This window comes from Myxine glutinosa, chromosome 2 (assembly GCF_964187855.1).
Source record: "Myxine glutinosa chromosome 2, kmMyxGlut1.1, whole genome shotgun sequence".
In the NCBI taxonomy this organism is placed as follows: Eukaryota; Metazoa; Chordata; class Myxini; order Myxiniformes; family Myxinidae; genus Myxine; species Myxine glutinosa.
In genome coordinates, this window is record NC_136262.1 from 9,907,660 (window position 1) to 9,922,771 (window position 15,112).

Here is a 15,112-nt window from a genome sequence, read left to right on the forward strand (position 1 = left end):
CACACACACACACACACACACACACACACACCCATTAGAAAAGATACAAACCTCTTCAATTTATGGGTGTTACCATTAGCTTTGACCTCTCCTGGGTGGACCATATAGCAAACCTGGTCTCCAAAGCCAAACACAGATTGTGCATCCTCTGTTGTTCAATATTTCCCTTTGAAAAATCAGAACTACTCACAGCCTACAAGGCCTTTGACCGTAGGTGAATTGAGTAACATTCTCCTTATGGGCTGGGGTCACACCATCACATCTGTCTCTAATATATTCTGTGGAATCTAAAGTTCTCAACAATATAGAAGTTTCCCGCAATGACACTGAAGGAAAGGTCTGTTGCTCTCATCGCATGCGGTCGGGTCCAGCTCCCGCTCCTCTTACAGCCCTCAGACACTCCTCAGCAAATCCAAGCCACACATTCTTCCCATAACCAAATCCTCGATAAACTTACAAAATGTGGGGTGACTGAATGAACACCTCAACTGCTTTGTGCCTCGCTTTTCGCCTCCCCCGCCCCTAAACCGAGCACTCAGGAGTTAGCACAATAGGGAATAGCCTTGGCTGGACCTCAGTGCATCTGGGAAACCACCATTTGGGAAATTTAGCACAGAGGGCCATGCTTGGCAACAAAGGAAAATGTGATAGGGAATTTACAACTAAATTGCAAAAGTGAAGTCTTTGGGAACACAAGTGTGAGTGTCACCATTTTGAATCCTGTAGTCCTGGATTAATACAAAAAACGAATGAAATGAAAAATGCAATTTGCTAGCACGTTTTGCATGGACCTGTCTCAAACCTAAATAGGTCTCACCTGGAAACGATTAACGAGAGCAGCTTGTAGCTGCACTTTGCCATTAGTTGACCCTTTCATTGGTAGTTTTTGTGCTTCGCCTGGTACAAGCTGTATGCCGGCATGCGTATTCCACAGGAAGCCGAGCCTCTCTGTACCCTAACACACAGAATGGCATGGTAACACACAGCATGGTCATAAATCAAACACCACACTAATTATGGATGAACACAATTGGCAGAGACACCCAGGACCATGGTACATGGTACAAGCTGCTTTTCATTGGGCCCTGACAAAAAATCCATCAAATGAAAAAAGTGAAATATTTTATTGTACATATGGGCTATAAAAGGTTGTCATAAATGCTGTGTTTTGCCAAAATGAACATGGATTTTGGAAACGTACCCAAGGGGTTTGCGATTCTGAAGAAACGAGGCAGCACCACTCGCCACGTCCTTCAGGCCAGCTGGCCACAGCTGTGAGTGCCGGCCTGTTTAGTTCAGAGCAGAGCTGCCAAGGGGCGTTGTCACGGGAAGGGAAAGTATTACAGGGGGATAGAAATATATCTCAACCTTGGCAACCATCGAGTGCTTAACCAAATCCGGAAATGCCTTTTAAGCTTTGCTACGAGATTGTCAATTTTGTCCTCGATACCAGCATAGACAGCCACCTTGTGAAAAGCACAAAGCCAAAAGGTCAACCACCTCTGAAATACGAACGAAAGAACACACACACCCCAATTCCATGACAAAATTAAACAAACACAATGGAAACTCCATCCAGGTTAATAATCTATAGTGTGCCAAACACAGCAGCAAATTAAACGCACACCACATGAGGACAAAACACAGGAATTACAGTCAAGGACCAAATCAATTTACAGACTGAGCATGAGGAAAATGACTGATTACTACATACCATCTCAAGGGCCTCCTTGTCCATGAGATCCTGAAGAGCTACAAAAGATATTCTGTGCGAGAGACACGGACACACACAAACAAGAACAAAAGCGTTCGGGTGAAGCAAGTACAAATAACAATAGTAGTAATCTGGTCATTGCATGATAATTCACCAAGTGTTTCTCCAGTAATTGAGATTTTGATTTTAAAAAAAAAAATAAAATAATAATTTTGCGTAAAATTCTCTTGCAAAACATTTCAGCCCCCATTCACTGGTTTCTTCCTTGCCGACATTCACTGGAACCTAATCCTTTGTCACAACACACCTGAAGCTGCCAAGCAGGTTACTGAATGGATCCACATTGGTTCGGACCTCTTCATCCCTTCGCTGACCTATCCAGTGAAACCACATTCTCAGACAGGTTCACTCCTGCTTGTGCTGCTGCTGTCGTCCATCGCAATCACATTTTCAGTCAGTATCATTGTGTTGGCTTGAGTGAGGAACATCACTTGCTTCGCCTCGCAAGCAACCATTGTAAACGAGTATTCGAGAATAATAAGGACAGTCAGCAGTATGCAGGGTCCATTTGTGATTATATCTCAAGTCAACGGCTACAACATCGGATCAAATAACCAAAAATTGCTTTGAAGAGGTGTTCACCTGAGCCTGCTTAAGCCACAATTGTGGTGGGCCCAAAGACCACCTCGTGCCTGTCACTAGTCTTCGCCTACCCCTTTGGTTCTCATAAGAGTCCAGTATTTGGGATTAGGTCTTAATTCTCCTGTATATAAGATCAGGAGAAGTGGTGGAAGTATTGGCCAGAAGAAGAGTGGACATATGTTGTGTGCAGGAGACGGGATGGAAGGGAAGTGGTGTGAGAATGGTGAAGGGTAGGCAGGGACAGAAATACAAGTTTGTGTGGCAAGGGTGCCCGGAGGGCACGAATGGTGTTGGTGTCCTGTTTTCTGAGTAATTTGTAGCCAGTGTGGTGAGTGTGACGAGAGTGAGTGAAAGGTTGATGATGGTGAAAATGATGATTGGAAAGCTCTTGGTGAACGTCATCTCGGGATATGCTCCGCAGGTTGGTCGGAGCAATGAAGAGAAGGACAAGTTCTGGTTTGCGATAGAGAAGCTGATGGAAAACGTGAAAGATGAGGAAGTTGTTGTGGTAGGAGGAAACCTAAATGGACATGTGGGAAGGAGTATGGATGGTTTTGAGGGAGTTCATGGGTGTTACGGATATGGTGTGAGAAATGGAGCAGGTCAAAGGATTTTGGAGTTTGCTGATGGAGCTGGTTTGTTGATTTGTAATACTCAGTTCCAGAAAGAGGACAATAAGCTTGTTACATACACGTCAGGTGGGTCGACGACAACCGTTGACTACCTGCTGGTGCGTAGGCGAGATAGGGGGCACCTCCGGGACACAAAGGCGATCCCGGGGTAGGAGGCTGTTTCACAGCACCACTTGGTTGTCTGCGACATAAAGGTGAAAGGTGCGAGGACAGCTCGGCGGGTGAAGTACCAACCGAGAATGAAGGTGTGGAGGTTGAAAGAGGTGACAGTAAGGGAGGCATTAAAAGAGAGGCTCAGTAGGGTAGAGGATGATGTGGTTGAGCTTGAAAGTGGTTGGATGTCAACGAAAGATAGTCTGTTGGGAGCCGTTGGTGAGGTATGTGGATGGACAAAAGGACCACCGAGGCACTCGGAAACATGGTGGTGGGATGATGAAGTTGGAAAGAAGATTGAGGAGAAGATGAAGAAGTTCAAGGAGTGGCAGAAGGCGAAGGGTATGGGGGCAGAAAAGGCAGAGCATGAAAGTTATAAGGCAGCCAGGAAGGCTGCAAAGAAAGAGGTAGCAAAGGTGCAGGAGGCATGTAGGAAAATGTTCGGAGAACGCTTGGATTTGGAAGAGGGTCAGAGAGCGGTATTCAGGATTGTAAAGCAGATAGCGAAAGAGAGGTGCGATGTGATGGGGGTGAGTTGCTTGAAGGATGAAGTGGGACAAATCGTTGTGGACCCAGATGGAATTAAAGGAAGATGGAAGAGATATATGGAAATACTGTTGAATGCAGAGAATGAATGGGATGGCAGCATGGAGAGTACCCCAGTTTTAGGACCGGCAGAGAAGATAACCGAGAAGGAAGTTGAGGAAGCGATAAAAGCAATGAAGAGTAGAAAAGCAGGAGGGCCGACGGGAGTTGTGGGAGATATGTTGAAGGCAGCGGGAAATTGGGGTGTGAAGAGAATGACAGAGATCTGTAATCTGGTGGTGAAAGAAGGCCGCATTCCAGTGGATTGGGAAATGAGTGCCCTCGTCCCTCTATACAAGGGGAAGGTGACCCTCTGGACTGTGGCTTGTATCGAGCGATAAAGTTATTTATCTCAAAATAAGATGGAATGAAGGTATTGGAAAGGGTGTTGGAGAGGAGGATAAGGAAGAAAGTGAAGATTGACGAAATGCAGTTTGGATTTATGCCAGGAAGAGGAACGACAGACGCACTTTTTATTGTGAGGCAGTTGCAGGAGAAGTACATGGAGAAGAGGAAGAAGTTGTTTCTTGGGTTTGTTGATGTGGAGAAAGCATTCGATAGGGTTCCACGTGAAGTAGCGACATGGGCATTGAGGAAGTTAGGATTGGAGGAATGGTTGATCAGAGTAGTGATGGCAATGTACAAAAGAGCGCACACAGCTGTAAGGACGAAGGACGGGAACAGTGGTGAGTTTAAGGTGAAGGTGGGAGTACATCAGGGGTCGGTACAAAAAAAAAAAAAAAAAAAAAAACACCTTTAGAGGCCATTTTTCCCCGCAAAGCAGGGGTTGGCCTTTTTCGGGGACCGTGGTTGTTGTTGTTTTTTGGTCCCCTTTTTGAAGCAATGTTTTACGGCCAGATGCCCTTCCTGACGCCAACACTTTTTGTCGCCTTTTTACGACAAGCAGGGAATTACCAGTGAACTGGTACTCAAGGTACAATGTCCACTACTATTTGTAGCTGTGTTGGAGGTGCTGGCTCAGAACGTAAAGGAGGGTTTACCGTGGGAGTTGTTGTATGCAGATGATCTGGTGTTGATTGCAGAAAGTATGGATGGACTGAAGGAGAAGATGAACAAGTGGAAGGAATGTATGGAGACAAAAGGTCTGAAGGTGAATATCGGAAAAACGAAGGTGATGGCAAGTGGTAAAGCATGTGGTGAGGTGGAAAGAACTGGGAAGTGGCCGTGTGCTGTATGCAGGAAGGGTGTCGGAGTGAATTCCATTCAATGTACAATGTGCGCCGAGTGGATTCATCAAAAATGTAGTGGTTTGAGAGGGTCATTAACCAGTGTGGCAGGTACATTCAAGTGTTAGTTGTGCACAGAGGGAGCTGCAGATGGAGGAAATTTTGAGTTGGATCTTGGAGACGGCGTGAAGCTGGAAGGTGTGAAAACATTTTTTTACCTAGGAGACATGCTGAATGGAGAAGGTGGATCAGACTCGGCAACGGTTGCAAGAGTGAAATGTGCATGGAAGAAGTTTCGGGAACTGAGTGGCGTGCTGACAAGGAGGGGAGTGTCGTTGAAGCTGAAGGGAAAGGTGTATGCTGCATGTGTGAGAAGTGTTGCGATTTATGGGAGCGAGACATGAGTAATGAACGTAGAGCAGCAAAGAAGGCTGGAAAGGGTGGAAATGCGAATGGTTCGGTGGATGTGTGGAGCATCGTTGAGAGAGAGGAAGACAAATGATGAATTGTGAAAGATGATGGGAATAGAGCCTGTGATGGATGCTGTGAAGAGAAACAGTTTGAGATGGTTTGGTCATGTGTTGAGGAAGGATGAAGTGACTGGTTGAGAAGAGTGATGGAAATGAATGTAGAAGGAAGTAGAGGACGGGGAAGACCGAGAAAGACTTGGCTAAAGATGGTCAAAGAAGAAATGCGGGCAAGGGGGTTAACAAGGGGAGATTCAGAAAATAGGGCAAAATGGAGAAGATCGTCATGGGGACCGCAAGGCTAACCCCCACTCTTGCAGGGAAAATGGCCTTAAAATGCCTGTTGTTGTTGTTGTTGTTGTATATAAGACTGCATGTCCAATCATCCCCCGTTTGTGTCTGTCGAATGGATTATGTGTTTTGCATTTGTTTGTGATGTCCTGTCTCAATCATCCCCCATATTCTTTTGGTGAATAAACATTTTAATTATTAGAAGTGTTTTCCCGTGCCTTTTGCCTTCTGCGGATAAAGCAGCCAATTTTGGCTTGGATTGGAGCGATCCCTGCAGGTGTTGTGAAGGATAGTAAAAATGCAGTGAATGAAAAGATTGTGGTGCCACCACCAAGGCACGGCTAGCAACGCCTCTCCATAGTGATGCTCATGGCACACAATGACAAGTGCCCTGGAGGGACCACCTCGGTCCCCCAGAGGTCTCAACCCCGTCCAGGGTCTGGCATCTTCACCGGATTTGTTTTGGCGGCACCCCGATGGACAGGGGGATTCCCCAGGGAGGTGACCACCCCACATCTCCCTGAGGCTCCGTGACAGCCAACAGGTGGAGATCCACCATGCTGGGCTGGTCTGTGGAGGTGGGTCTCAAACTAACAGGAGGATCTATCGAAAGTTATGGAGTTTTTTGGAATGATTGAAAAATATTGGGAAAGGCCTAGAGAGGCACGCACAACCTTCCACAAACAGTCCATCGTGATTCAATGGTTTCTCTTTGAGATTAGAGCCCTGGGTTTTAATTGGCATGGTTACAATGAGAATAGCTGCAGCAGGCGCTGCTGGAATTGAACGAACTCCTCAGTGGTAATTGGAAAAACTAAATTTACCTTTCCCCATTGACACGACTTGCCATGCTTTGGGGATATGCAGATGAGTCGGGGAACTGGTATGGGTGACGGGCAAGAGGACATGAGGGCCAGCATGTGGACCAAGCGGAAGGGGTTAAAAGCGTTTATGGTTGTGATTGTGAATACATAACTTATTTTCACTGGCGATGTTTTGCTTTGTAACAATATTCACGGAGGATACGTTCTTGAAAAACTACCGCGAATCTGCGAATGTCGAGGTAGCATTTCAATGGGAAAAAGGCAAATAGGTTCATGGCAGTTTGTGATTCATAAGGGAAAATAAAAAAAGTTTAAGAACACAAATGCACATAATTAGTTTCATTAAAAATGCGTACAAACCCCCCCCCCCCCCCCCCCCCAAAAAAAACCAGTAGGTACTGTTTACAATTTTTCTTTACTTTTGATGCGACAATGATGAACACTTTGACAATGAGTCAGAATTCAGTAAACTCCTCTGAAGAGGACACAGGTGAGGGTGCTGAAGAGTCGTGCATTGAAGGGGATGCAGGTGAGGATGCTGATGATGTTGGGGGTTGGGAAACCGTAGAGAAACGAAAGGGGTGATAGATAGATGTTTTGGTGAGTGCTGCAGGATTAACATGTGCAGCTCCTTGTACGACAGGAAACCATCATCCAGTCCCCTCTTGAATCAGAGGCATTGCTCCATCACTGGGTCGGCATCTTGCAACTCGTCAGCGACTGCCCTCATATCCTTCAGTATCTCAGCCAGGAACTTGACTGTTAGCATGGATCTCTTTACCTCTTCCTCGTCTTCGGATACCTTGATAATTACCTCCAACTCCTCCTCAGTCAGCTCGCCACACCCCCATGCGAGGCAATGAGCTCCTCCAATTCGTCAGGCTGTGGAGGTGTCAAATACTTCCCTTTGCCGTCTCCTGTGCCAATTTGGAAATTTTCTGCCTCTCCTCGGTGTTGTAGGGAAAACCTCTGAAGTCGTTGACTGCCCGTGGCCATAGATTTTGGCAGAAAGCGTTGATGGTGGACGCTTTGGCTTCGGCGAGAGAGTATTTGATGGTGCTGATGCAGTGGGCTATGTTGAAGTCCTTCCAACATTTCCTGACGCCAAGTTCGGGGTCGGTCTCCATATCTTCCAAGATGCGACGGAAGGTGTAGCGGGTGTAATACGTTTTGAAAGTGGCATTACCCCTTACTCTAGTGGTTGGATTATGGAGGTGGTGTTGGGTGACAGGAAGATGACCTCGACATTGGGATGGGCCACCTTCAGCTCCTCGGGGTGGCCTGTGGCGTTTTCCACCAGCAGAAGGATGTTTAAGGATAGGTACCTTTCCATTTATTTTCTGCCAGGTACTTCTCCACTTGAGGGACAAAACAGTTATGGAAGCAATCCATGAATATGGCAGCTGTTACCCACGCTTTTTGTTGGCCCTCCAAAATATGGGTAGAGTGCGTTTTTGCCCTTGAGAACACGTGGGTTCAGGGCACGGTACAGCATCATCGGCTTTGTCATACAGTCCCCTTTTACAGACTTGGCATTTAATATGGAATATTTTTTTTGTGGGGGTGAACTTACTTTTCAAGATGTCTTAGAACCAAAAGTTCATTGGAATTATGTTGAAATTATTCGAGATTTTGTTAATGTGACCTTTAAAAGAAACAAAAAACATATTTGACATTTCGAAACAAATAAATTGATCCTTGAAAGTGATGTAAACTGATATCGAACTCAATTCATGGACAGTACTGTGTTAAACTTCTGTACGTTTTCCAGAAGTTTCTCTTTATTTTGCACATTAACCAAAATTTTTTTTAACAAAAACAAAAGTTAAATTACGACTGGGATTACGGACAGTAAAATTACAGTTCAGTACTTCGTGTAACCCCCACGAGCATTCAGGAGAGCACGTACACGTTGAGGCATGCTGTTCACGAGATTTGCCAAGGTTTAGACAGGAATCGCTTGCCATGCAGTGACAATAGCCTGCTGCAATTCACGCACAGAGGTCGGCTGCTGGTCCAAGTGGTCGATTTGATGCGTTAATTCTGCCCACAAGTTCTCTATCGGATTCATATCCGGGGACATGGCGGGCCACTCCATATGCTCTACACCACGGTCAGCAAGAAAGTGTTGGATCATGCGAGCACGATGAGGCCGTGCATTGTCATCTTGGAAGACAAAGTTTCCTCGAAAGGCTGCACGAGAAAATGGAAGCAATGTTTCTTCCAGAATGGCCCTGTACTTGAACTGGTTCAGGTTTCCATTCAGAACAGCCAGGTCAGTTTTTCCCCCCGCATGAAAAGCAGCCCAAACGGTCACCACACCACCTCCAGCTTGGACTCTTGGCACTAAAAAATCTTTGTTGTAGGCTTCATGCACTTGTCTGCGCACTCGGACGCGGCCATCTTGACGATAGACCAGAAATCTAGACTCGTCACTGAAGATCACGTGATTCCAGTGTCCTGGCTGCCATTGACGGTGCTCTCTGGCCCACTGCAATCGGCGCTGGCGGTGTTGTCTGGTCAGGCGTGGCTTTCTCAGGGCATGCCTGGCATGATAGCCTGCTTGAACCAGTCGTTGGTTGACTAGCCTTCTGGATACAGGCTAATTTGTCAGTTGCTGCCACTCAGCCCTAAGCCGATTAGCTGACTTGGTACGGACATTGCGGACTAACCGGTGCAGCTGGCGGTCATCCCTCCTTGTGGTTCTGCCGGGACGTCCTGGCCTCGGTATTGGAGTAGGGACACCACTCTGAGCATTTCGTTTCAGGATCTTTGACACCTGACCTTGAGTGATGCCATACTGCCGAGCAATAGCACGCCGTTTCATGCCAGAATTTCGTAAAGCCACCACTCCATGACAAACAGCATTGTCGAGTTGACGGACTATCTCCAGAGGAAGCGGCAATAACCTTTGGAGATGTGCAGCAGTTGTTTTCCACTAATACAGAACGCAACAACCCTTGTATACCCGACTGTGAAGCCAATCGTCAAATGCACCTGTCCGTACATTTTGCCACGCCACCTGTGATATAATCCTGTTGTTGAATTCTTGCTGCGACAGACAATCAGTGACATGGTTCTTTTAACAAATAAATCACCAAAGTGTAAAAGAAACTCACCAGATTGATATACTGAGTTAAGAAAGTAAACCCAAGTCAAGAAAAAAAAAAAATTCCATATTAAATGCCAAGTCTGTAGAAAGGTGGCTTATAGGAAATACCGTTACAAGAGGGATAAAAGCACATTTTCCACAACATTTATTTAAGGTACTATGATTAATTTCAGAAGGGTAGCCATCAAAAATGGGAAATCAAAAATTTCCAGAAAATGATATTGCTCTTAATTATACATGAATTATTGTTGATATTTGTTTACACTTCAGATATATTTTAAATTACAGTTTTGACTAAAGGTCCAAAATTTTCCCAAGATAATTGAAATATTGAAGAGCAAGTATGAACAAAACTGCCCAAAACATGAAGACGACGCAAGATATTAACCCACCATTGTCCCCCTATTTACAGCCATCACATATGAAGCATTATTTATATAATTATACACCGTCTTTTTTTATTTAAAGTGAATAAATGTACAGGTGACTTCTATATCAGTTTAATTCTATACATTTTTGACTGTTTGGTGTTGATTTTTTTCCCAATAACTATTGTTATAAAAAGACCTACTGATAGTCAGGTTCACTATGTTTTTTCGTTCAAAATCATGGTAGATTAGCAAACCTATACATTTTTGGAAACGTTATTACATGGAAAATCTGAAAATCAATGTTTACATTTGCCAATTCCGACCAATTCGATTCGACCAATTCGACCAATCGACCAATCGACCAATTCCATTCGACCAATTCGACCAATCGCTTCGATCGACCATTCGACCAATTCGATCGATTCGATTCGATCGACCATTCGACCAATTTGATTTGCCAATCAATTTGACCGACCTTTGCTTGTGTGGAACTGACTGTGAAAACGATGCGGACTATATTGTCGGATACGACACACAGGACGGTGATGACGAACTCTAAATGGCATATTCTGTAATCGTGTATGTTTGATGCCATTGACTGCCTGTGTATATTTTGTCATTGACTGCCTGTGTAGATGTGAAGTTATACTGACTGCATGTGTATATATGATTTTGCTGACTGCCTGTGTATGTTTGGTGATATGAATTATTGTGACACATTTTGATGTTATTAACTGCCTGTACAAAATGATAACATGTATTTGATTATGCAACTTATCGCGAATATAAAGACAGTATTTTGCAATTCAAAACCTTTGATTCGTGTCTTACCATTCCCCATAGCACTAATTTGATACTTTCATTGGATTCATTGTCCCTGAAAATATAGGTTTAGTATATTTTAAAAAGTTTTTAGGGTAATTAGAGGCAGAAATATAACAAAATATGTATTTTACAGTGGCCATTTGGAAAATCCAAAATGGCCGCCATACAGGTATCTCTCCAAATGTAAACATTGATTTTTAGTTTCCTTATGCTATAACCTTTCCAAAAATGTATAGGTTTGCTAATCTACCATGATTTTGAACGAAATATAATTTATTGACATAGTGAACCTGACTGAGGGCATACGTCATATCTGTGGGTAATATCCTATGTTGAATTTCAGTATCAACTACTGAGGTCTCATTGTACTATTTCTGGGTGGCTACCCTTCTGAAATTAATCTTTATGACGACAGAAACATTCATGGAAAATTTAAACCTTTTCTCCACCCGGTAAAGGCATTTCCAAAATATGACAGACATGAAGCCACCTTACTATTTGGCGTTGGCACATAGGAGAAGAGATACCTGGTCCTTTGCAGCTTTTAACCCCGATGCTGTTCTCTCTCGCTTGGAGATGAAAGTTCTTGTGGGCATTTTCTTCCAGAAAAGGCCGGTCTCATCAGCATTGAAGACCTGCTCTGGTACATACCCGTTCTCCGCAATCAGCTGTGCAAGTTAAGAGGGGAAAGTTGCAGCTGCCTCATGGTCTGCTGAGGCACTCTCGCCTGTGACCTTCACATTGTTGAGGTTGTACCGCTTATTGAACTGGTCAAACCATCCCCTGCTCGCTTTAAAGGGACTGGGGCCACTCGTACCTGTGTCAGTCATGTTAGCAGCACCATCCGCTCTAACTAGATGACAATACGTGCGCTTTGCCTTTTTATGAATGATAAAGGAACGGTTTTCTGTGCATTGCCTTCAAGCCACACATTCAATGCCTTCTCCATTTTCTCAATATGGACATCCCTGACCTGTGTAACGACTTTTGCATTGGGTGCTGTGCTATCCGCAACACTTTCACAAATCGCCTTCTCAGTTTTCTTTATGTATCGGACATTGGCCTCGTTCACACCACAATGTCTGTGTACAGAGGCTGCATTCTCACCCCTTTCTAATCGATCAAGCAGCTCCAATTTCTGTCTAAAGCTCATCATTTTGTCTACCACTTGTGAGCAGACGCATCTCATGCACTACTCTTCTGTTTAGGACCCATGATTGATTCGAACCAATGGGAAAAAATGCTCACGAGTAAGAGGAATCACAGCAGGTCAAGGCCACAGGATAAGAAGAGTTAGACGCTGGACACAATGTGTAGACAGAACCGTGCAGGGAATTGTGGGTAGATTGAGGTGGGGTGGGAGGTGTGACCATTGTTCATGGGGGATGGTCCATAGTTTGTGAGGGATGGTGGTGGGGGATGGTTTGCGCCCCTAAAAAGCACAAGTAGCTGCAACACAGAGGCAGCAAAAGTAGAAGCAGTTCACATATTTATAAACTGAGAACTGTTAAACCAATTTTGAGTTAGGCTGTCTGAGAAGAAGAAAATAACGATAAGAATTACAAAATGGCTATTTTGTAGATCAGCGATGCTGTCCAAGGGTTTATTGAATGGTGTTAGATGCGAAATCATCCACAGGTGACTGGTAGGTACTTTATAGGTTTACAAGTTTGTATCTTGGCAGATTATTTTTGAGGATTTGTGTTGTATTAAACCTATGGAGTGTCTGTACCATCCCTACATAGGAAGTCTCATGGGTCTGAAATCAAAACCATAAAACCTTCTTCATCTTCTATTCCCTTTACAAGGGGGTGAGGTACAATGGTACCAAGCTTCTGCCCTGCCTTGATCACGATACTCTTACTCTCCCCTCTGTCCTCAAACAACTCTCCAACCACCCCCACCTTATTTATATCCTTCCTCACCCAATCATGTACATTGAAAAGAAAAGAAAAATTGTCAAAATGAGGTGAAATGAGTATATTTAAACAAAAAAAAACTAATTTTAAAAAGGGTACATAAATGCAGAGAGTAAAAAAAGGAAAATGAGGTACAGAAGACAAAGGAGGAAAGAGAGTGGAGGGAAAGAATGCAAATATTACAACACGAGTGTAGGGCGGCAACTATCAAGGCTTTAAAAATTCCAACATTTCACACACATAATAATAATATTACCCTTAGGCAACAGGAGCATAGTCGAATTATACACTACTCACAATAAGTTAGGGATATTGGCAGGTTCTTCGGTGTGGTTGATTTTGTGTATTAATTATATTGAAAAAAGTTGTTGGTCCGAATTGTATGGTTATTAATGAGTGTGAAAAAACACAGCATTCTTGATTTCAATACCGTAACCCTAACCCCTATAAAAAATATAAAAAACTCACTCCCACAATATCCCTAACTTATTGTGAATAGTGTAGAATAGCAAAATGGAAAACAGCCATCAAAATGCAATTGCTTGATTGAACATGAACGAAAACATGTACAACTTTTGATGTAAATTATACCTTCATAAAACATGATGTGGCCCATGTTGTACGTACCCATTTTCCAATATACTCATGCACAGAATTTCTCGCACCCCAGGGTTCGAGACTTTCGATTGAGAGCATCGCTGCACATTCCAGCTGGCCACACGCACGACTGTCCGCCCATTGTAAAGTCCGTTAAATGGTCGTGTGGCCGGACGCACTGAAAACAGGCCTCCAGGCCTGGCCATCATGGCAAGGGTTGGCTGAGATGCATTGGCCCAATTCACAGCTGGTGATGACCATGACAAGAGCTTTTCAGGCACAGGAAAAGTAGGTCTCGTTCCAGATGAAGATACGGATCGGGTAGTGTGCGTATGGCATTGCCAGGTTACAAGACCACAATCTGGTTCATGCATTCTGGTGTAAGGAAACACTTCGCTTGTGCTGTTGCTCCCAACACTGCCGTCTTCCTTGGCCTGGAGACGAGGGATGGAGCTACATGCTCTCGTCACAGCTACGGCGGCATGACCAACACATTGAAGACTTCGCGACGTTGGGCTGCACGTGGCATGGTGCAACAGACCAACTCCACAACCACGACCTCCACAAAACGAAGCAGGCCTCAGGAGTCCAGCAAACACCTGCGGCCGAATTTGTTCAAGGAGTGCTGCGTTCATTCCGCAGACACAACCAAGGTCATCAACACTCTTGAAGCCACCATATCTGACTCGATGTCGCACTATATTGGTGGACACGCGTTCATCAATGCCATCCATGCTCTGCAACTCCGTTTGAGATGCAGTGTTGATGTTGATGCGTGGATGGGCAAGACATTCTGCACAAGTACCTCGGGTAGGCTGTACAGGACACAAACAAAACAATGCTCTTCATCAGCACATGTCTGCAAATTTAGTCCAAAAGTCCTTTGCGACGGAGAGAGAGACCCGGAAGGTATCGAACATAAATATCAGTGAGTGAGCAAGTGAGTGAGTGGTTAGAATGAGTTTTATATATTAGATATGCATTAACACAGCAATCAGGTTCAGGGTGGAGCTTGAATACAAACCCAAGTAGGACAAGGACACTTGGACACACTGGTGTACTTACACATGAATCACAAGGACACTTGGAGGTAATGGAAAGATGAACATGGTCTTGGGATTTGAACATGAGATCCCAGCATCATTAGCTACAAGTTCAGATGGGTATGCAAAACAGGCCAACCTAGATTATTTGGAAAATTAAAAACATTTTATTTTCTTCATAATCTACTTTGAATCCTTCTGTCCTTATCTTATTAAACGTGTCCACAGAACCTCAGACATGCATGACATGTGCACCATTTTATCCAAGGACTGCAATAAGAAACTGCAGAATGGAGACAAAAATATATTAGATAGAGCAGAAATCCAAATTGTTTCATTGATAACCTCTGCTTATACTACTTGAACAGCCACAATTACTCCCACCTTCCTGTGGGGTCAACAGAGGAATGCTTTTGGCCACTGTCCGTCACAAACTGAAATCACCTGACTGAAGTCGACACAAATTTGTTCATTGTGCCGGCGATAACTCGCGTATTCTTCATGAAGGACTCTGTGGGGTCTTTAACGTCCACCAACTAATGCTGACAGATGGGACTCGAGTTTAACATCCATTCCAAGGATGGCGCACGCTGTGATTAAATGCCCTGCCTGCGAGGGACCAATCCGACAGTTTATTGTGAGGCTGAGAATCGAACTCAGACTACACAGGTCCCAGGTAAGCTTGTCACCTCGGCAATATCCTGTCAGACGCTGTGCTGGGCCAGTACCTCGGGTGCAAATTCTGTCTGC

At 44.4% G+C, this 15,112-nt stretch overlaps 1 protein-coding gene across 6 annotated transcripts in view; it reads right to left on the reverse strand.

Moving 5' to 3' along the window:
* Positions 1–15,112, reverse strand: part of EEPD1 (endonuclease/exonuclease/phosphatase family domain containing 1) — an 89,308-nt gene that overhangs the window by 15,240 nt on the left and 58,956 nt on the right. For all 6 annotated transcript variants that reach the window (XM_068108754.2, XM_078772970.1, XM_068108752.2 and 3 more), the window contains 4 exons: positions 13,350–14,134; positions 1,715–1,766; positions 1,202–1,306; positions 818–955 (listed from right to left, as the gene is read on the reverse strand). In XM_068108754.2, coding sequence (XP_067964855.2) covers positions 818–955; positions 1,202–1,306; positions 1,715–1,766; positions 13,350–14,134 — 1,080 coding nt within the window. The remainder of the gene's footprint in view (positions 1–817; positions 956–1,201; positions 1,307–1,714; positions 1,767–13,349; positions 14,135–15,112) is intronic.